Below are 6748 nucleotides of genomic sequence, written 5' to 3'. Positions count from 1 at the left end.
TTCACAAAAGTCTTGACGGCTCCTGGCCGATGTCACAGTAATGCACATTATTGCATGAATGGGAAGCACACCGTGCTTAATTAGATACACTAGGATCCGGCGACATTGTCTGTCCAATGCCTGAACAAAATTACGGTGCACCTACATGAAATATTCCCGAGATTGCCCCCAAAGGTTGCGATATCAATATAGAAGAACATTCGACCTGATTGGGATTTCCCGTAGTTTGAGGAACAACTTTTAGCCAGTGGAGTGGATTAAACCCGTTTCGGGAGGCCAAAAGCGTAAGTATAGTCACTTCCCGTCGACATTTTCCGTACTGTTACTTGGGGATGGGTACTCGGTGCTATCAGTAAGTTGTCTCGCGGGAGAGCTCAATGTTAAAACCAAAACACCGGTCAAAAACGTATGTGTCTCATACTTTCGTTTCATTTCTGTCGCTCCTCTTAATAGCTGTAGGTCATTATCATACCTAACTTTCTCATTGAAGCCCAGCTCAAAAATCAATCTACTACCGCGATGGAAAGTGTTCATTGTTTCTTTGGCTTGCATATCCTAGTAATAAATACATGTAGTTTTCTGAATGCCGCCCGTGCCTTTGGATCATGGGCTGTCGCAAGTGTCCCCGGACGGAGTGCAAACAAATGCTACTTTCGTTTTCGATCGGACTTGTCCTTGTAGCCATTGAGTAAACATAGTAGGCCTATTTGGGGTTCCGGCGCCATCAATGTCGGTCTTTAATGATGTAGTAATTGATTCCCTCTGACCCCCTCCTGAAATGTTTCGTTTTGCGATTTCCCGGTATTACACACGCAGTGAGTTTTTATTACGCGGAATTGCTGTTTCAGCGCTGTTCAGGATGGAGGTGACCGCGTGGCAACGAAATGATGAGTTGGTTTCCATGCTGACCAGCCTCAGTGACCATATCCAACACGGCCGTAGTAATGACGCCATTGCAGTTGTGAAGACAATCCGGAAAGATGGAGGAAAATTTCACGAATCTGTGGAGACAATGACCAAATGCGTGAATCAATTGTTCGAACAGAAAAAAAGAGAGATGGAATCTATGCAAGAGAAGAGGGACGACATTGCGAAAAAGATACCATCTTTGGAATCAGGAATCGGCAAGTGCGAGAAGAATATCACCCAACACGAGAATGAGGAAGAGGCGTCCAGACGGCGAGAGAGTCAGGCAGACGACACGTATCAGCGCGCTGATCGTGATTGGGATGAAGGGGAGAAAAAGGCGGAATTTCAATGGTGGTACGTTTTTGTGCCCGTCGTAGGCCAGGTTGCAGGAATTTGTAACATTGTTAGCGGCGAGAATCAGATGTCTAGAGCGAGGAAAGACATGTTAGATGCAAGAAGTGATAAGGAAAGAGCTCAACGGTCATTACTTGAAGCAAGGAATAAAAAGTTAACTGAACAGTCGAAACTAGACACACTCACAGATTTGGCTAAAGAATGCGAAATTCTTTATTCTGAGTTGCACACTGAGGTTACATTTTTGAAAGACGCATCATCTTTTACGTTCAAATTGAATGGGGTGTTACAAGAGGTGCTTTTAGTAACCGATGCAGCCCTTGTACGAACTGACCGATTGAAGAAGATGTTGGAAAACTTCATGGTGAAGACCGGTGTGTTGGAATCCAGAGGTACTCGGACGCTACTCCGGACGGTGCGAGAAAGGTGGATGGAGGTCAGGGACCTGGTTGTGAATGTCCCTAACGACAGAAACGCCTTGATATGGCAAGAGGCACAAAGGTATGTTTGAACACTGGGATATTCTTCTTAGAGTTCGTCGACAGCATTCGACGTGTTGTATTGAGCTCAGTCATTCAATAGCCTCCGTCCCCTACACTTAGGTTTGTTATTGGGTTCAGATTCTCAGCTGACCCACCACAGTTTGGAGCGAGGGTTCTGTCACACAAAATCAACCTAATCTATCACCGGCCTGGCATAAAAAGTGATTTACTGGTGCGCCCACTTTTATCAAGCGTTGATTTCTCCTACTAAGAAATGGTCCTTGTATGAAGTTTTCTCGTTGCAGAAAAACGGCTCTTTCCCTCGGTAGAAAGGAGTTGAAGGAATTCAACCACTTGTTGTCATCGCTGAAGACGAAGCTAAGCAGAGGACAGGCAAGTGACGCCATCGAAACTTTGAAGGGGATGCAAGTCAAAGGGGCGCATTTTGAGATGCTCGCTCAAGCACAGAAAGAGCACTCGGAGCAGCGCGAGAAATGGATTAAAGAAGAAATTAAAAGAACGGAAAAAATACTATCCATTGAAGACCAGCTGGACAGTATCGGGTATGGCAGCAACGTGACAGAACTGCGCAGAGAATATCGCCATCAGAAAAAAGCGCTTGAGGAGTTAATCGAACAGAGAAAATACTGGGGACGTTGCGTGGAGTCAGTGGAGACAAATCGTTATATGATGGGCGAGTTGCGCAGTACCTTGAAAGTGTGCGCCTATGTGCCGAATGTCATCGTCCGTGCCTTCAAATCTCATTCATTGCTGCAAGATGTGAGTGCGATTGAGGCCGGATGGGAGGCACTCAGCTACGGGTGATTTTGCCATCTTTTGGCCACTGTTGTTTGAGATCAAATACGACAAGAATATGTATCCGGACGGTCTGTGGAGGGTGGACGCAAGTTCGATCATGCTTGGTTCGCACTTGAACCACTGCCCAGTCTATATACTCATTTAGAACGATTCTGTAAATCCAAGTATGCAAGTTTCGCAACCCCTACATGTACGTAATGTGACCCCCAACGACATCGTCCGCCCGACCGCGGACGATTTATATTGAATTTTGATTGGTGCTTCGCTTTTTGTGTATTGGTGCTTCGCTTTTTTGTGTATTGGTGCATCGCAAATGTTTTTGGTGGCGATAATACAGTTTTCATTATTCATTTCATTTTGAAGAGGCTATTCAATAAAAGGAAAACAAATAAAGTATTGAGTGACTATCGCGCGTCTCATAGGACTGCCCTTTGGTTCACCCACGCTAGGATACAGCTTTTCTTTTTACGGCCGATCTGAATCACCAAGATTCCGGTTCCGGTTCTGATTCTGGTTCCGAGCCCGGTTGTTCAAAATAACTTTTGTCTCCAACTCTGGCGTTAATTTAACTTGGCGTTATCTCCTTCAGTTAACCCCTCAGACTCAACGCCAAGTTAAGTTAACACCAGCGTTAGTGACAAAAGTAGTTTTGAACAACCTGGCCTTGGTAGTTTATTCAAATTTACCAGGGTCAGTTGCATGCTCCTCTCCTCGCCAACATACCTCGGTAAATGCAAAGGCCCCGAATTTAAGCCGAAGTATGAAGACACCACGCATCCAGCCTAGGTACCTTGGGTCTAAACCCCGACGTGAGCGTTCAAGTTTGGTCATCCCGAGCGATTTAGTGATTCAAGCGAAAATTTCCGTTCTTGTTGTCACGTTTTGCATATCCCCTTTCCCACGCGGGCTTTTCCAACGTTTTCCTCTAGTCTGGAGTCCGATATATATTTTCGGGCAAAAGGCGTCCGAATAAAGACCATCAGTTCGACGTGAGGTTTTGCGCGTTGGGCGAAGGGGGCCATCACGCAAGTCGACGTATCATGTCATTTTGCCCACTCCAGCCCCCAGCGCCGATAGTTTAACGTAGGCCCGTTATTAACCCTCGGTGATGAGGGGGTGGGGGAGGGTCTGGTTGAAAACTTCCTAATGATCAAGTTACGTGAGGGCATGCTTTCTCTGACTCTTTTCTACAGCTGTTCTCCTGCTTGAAAACACGTGTGTCAGACCGAAGACCGGGGTGCCGCCGGGGTCGAGGAGCGCCTTCCCCACGCTGTTGGGGATCAAATGTCTTGACGGCTCCTGGTCGATGTCACAGTAATGCACATTTTTGCATGAATGGGAAGCACACCGTGCTTGATTAGATACACTAGGATCCGGCGACATTGTCTGTCCAATGCCTGAACAAAATTACGGAGCACCTACATGAAATATTCCCGAGATTGCCCCCAAAGGTTGCGATATCAATATAGAAGAACATTCGACCTGATTGGGATTTCCCGTAGTTTGAGGAACAACTTTTAGCCAGTGGAGTGGATTAAACCCGTTTCGGGAGGCCAAAAGCGTAAATACATATAGTCACTTCCCGTACTGTTACTTGGGGATGGGTACTCGGTGCTATCAGTAAGTTGTCTCGCGGGAGAGGTCAATGTTAAAACCAAAACACCGGTCAAAAACGTATGTGTCTCATACTTTTGTTTCATTTCTGTGAAATTTTTCGTTCTGCGGTTTCCCGGTATAACACACGCAGTGAGTTTTTATTACGCGGTATTGCTGTTTCAGCGCTGTTCAGGATGGAGGTGACCGCGTGGCAACGAAATGATGAGTTGGTTTCCATGCTGACCAGCCTCAGTGACCATATCCAACACGGCCGTAGCAATGACGCCATTGCAGTCGTGATGACAATCCGGAAAGATGGGGGAAAATTTCACGAATCTGTGGAGACAATGACCAAATGCGTGAATCAATTGTTCGAACAGAAAAAAAGAGAGATGGAATCTAAGCAAGAGAAGAGGAACGACATTGCGAAAAAGATACCATCTTTGAAATCAGGAATCGGCAAGTGCGAGAAGAATATCACCCAACACGAGAATGAGGAAGAGGCGTCCAGACGTCGAGAGAGTCAGGCAGACGACACGTTTCAGCGCGCAGAACGTGATTTTCGTGAAGTGAAAACGCCGGAATATCAATGGTGGTACGTTTTTGCAGACCATATATGGCAGGATGCATGGCGCAGCTACGACAATCAGAAGTCTAGAGCGAGGAAAGAAATGTCAGATGCACAAAGTGATAAGGAAAGAGCTCAACGGTCATTACTTGAAGCAAGGAATAAAAAGTTAACTGAACAGTCGAAACTAGACACACTCACAGATTTGGCTAAAGAATGCGAAATTCTTTATTCTGAGTTGCACACTGAGGTTACATTTTTGAAAGACGCATCATCTTTTACGTTCAAATTGAATGGGGTGTTACAAGAGGTGCTTTTAGCAACCGATGCAGCCCTTGTACGAACTGACCGATTGAAGATGTTGTTGGAAAACTTCATGGTGAAGTCCGGTGTGTTGGAATGCAGAGGTACTCGGACGCTACTCCAGACGGTGCGAGAAAGGTGGATAGAGGTCAGGGACCTGGTTGTGAATGTCCCTAACGACAGAAACGCCTTGATATGGCAAGAGGCACAAAGGTATGTTTGAACACTGAGATATTCTTCTTAGAGTTCGTCGACAGCATTCGACGTGTCGAGTTGAGCTCAGTCATTCAATAGCCTCCGTCCCCTACACTTAGGTTGGTTATTGGGTTCAGATTCTCAGCTGACCCACCACAGTTTGGAGTGAGGGTTTTGTCACACAAAATCAACCTAATCTATCACCGGCCTGGTATAAAAAGTGATTTGCTGGTGCGCCCACTTTTATCAAGCGTTGATTTCTCCTACTAAGAAATGGTCATTGTATGAAGTTTTCTCGTTGCAGAAAAACGGCTCTTTCCCTCGGGAGAAAGGAGTTGAAGGAATTCAACCACTTGTTGTCATCGCTGAAGACGAAGCTAAGAGAAGGACAGGCAAGTGACGCCATCGAAACTTTGACGGGGATGCAAGTCAAAGGGGTGCATTTTGATATGCTCGCTCAAGCACAGAAAGAGCACTTGGAGCAGCGCGAGAAATGGATTAAAGAAGAAATGAAAAGAACGGAAAAAATACTATCTATTGAAGACCAGCTGGACAGTATCGGGTATGGCAGCAACGTGCCGAATGGCATCGTCCGTGCCTTCAAATCTCATTCATTGCTGCAAGATGTGAGTGCGATTGAGGCCGGATGGGAGGCACTCAGCTACGGGTGATTTTGCCTACTTTTGGCCACTGTTGTTTGAGATCAAATACGACAAGAATATGTATCCGGACGGTCTGTGGAGGGTGGACGCAAGTTCGATCATGCTTGATTCGCACTTGAACCACTGCCCAGTCTATATACTCCTTTAGAACGATTCTGTAAATCTGAAGTATGCAAGTTACGCAACCCCTACATGTACGTAATGTGACCCCCAACGACATCGTCCGCCCGACCGCGGACGATTTATATTGAATTTTGATTGGTGCTTCGCTTTTTGTGTATTGGTGCTTCGCTTTTTTGTGTATTGGTGCATCGCAAATGTTTGGGGTGGCGATAATACAGTTTTCATTATTCATTTCATTTTGAAGAGACTATTCAATAAAAAGAAAACAAATAAAGTATTGAGTGACTATCGCGCGTCTCATAGGACTGCCCTTTGGTTCACCCACGCTAGGATACAGCTTTTCTTTTTACGGCCGATCTGAATCACCAAGAGTCCGGTTCCGGTTCTGATTCTGGTTCCGAGCCCGGTTGTTCAAAATAACTTTTGTCTCCAACTCTGGCGTTAACTTAACTCAGCGTTATCTCCTTCAGTTAACCCCTCAGACTCAGTGCCAAGTTAAGTTAACACCAGCGTTAGTGACAAAAGTTGTTTTGAACAACCTGGCCTTGGTAGTTTATTCAAATTTACCAGGGTCAGTTGCATGCTCCTCTCCTCGCCAACATAGCTCAGTAAATGCAAAGGCCCCGAATTTAAGCCGAAGTATGAAGACACCACGCATCCAGCCTAGGTACAGTCAGCCTTGGGTCTTAACCCCGACGTGAGCGTTCAAGTTTGGTCATCCCGAGCGATTTAGTGAT

At 45.9% G+C, this 6748-nt stretch overlaps 2 protein-coding genes across 3 annotated transcripts; both read left to right on the top strand.

Annotated features, from left to right (window-relative positions):
• The first annotated feature begins 318 nt into the window (after positions 1–318).
• On the top strand, positions 319–2914 carry LOC135485028 (uncharacterized). Its single transcript, XM_064766753.1, has 3 exons — positions 319–352; positions 849–1764; positions 2051–2914. Exons 2-3 carry the CDS (start codon positions 860–862, stop codon positions 2568–2570), a joined length of 1425 nt encoding a protein of 474 aa, XP_064622823.1. The 5' UTR covers positions 319–352; positions 849–859; the 3' UTR covers positions 2571–2914.
• A 1136-nt stretch (positions 2915–4050) lies between these two features.
• On the top strand, positions 4051–6236 carry LOC135485027 (uncharacterized). 2 transcript variants are annotated; one of them, XM_064766751.1, is made up of 3 exons: positions 4051–4125; positions 4344–5244; positions 5531–6236. In XM_064766751.1, exons 2-3 carry the CDS (start codon positions 4355–4357, stop codon positions 5895–5897), a joined length of 1257 nt encoding a protein of 418 aa, XP_064622821.1. In that variant the 5' UTR covers positions 4051–4125; positions 4344–4354; the 3' UTR covers positions 5898–6236. The 2 variants fall into 2 exon arrangements, with proteins under 2 accessions (XP_064622821.1, XP_064622822.1); XM_064766752.1 differs by having other exon boundaries at positions 4066–4184.
• The last annotated feature ends 512 nt before the right edge of the window (positions 6237–6748 follow it).

This window comes from Lineus longissimus, chromosome 3 (assembly GCF_910592395.1).
Source record: "Lineus longissimus chromosome 3, tnLinLong1.2, whole genome shotgun sequence".
NCBI classification, from domain to species: domain Eukaryota; kingdom Metazoa; phylum Nemertea; class Pilidiophora; order Heteronemertea; family Lineidae; genus Lineus; species Lineus longissimus.
Note: the sequence above shows the minus strand (reverse complement) of the source record. Positions and strands in the feature narration are given on the sequence as shown.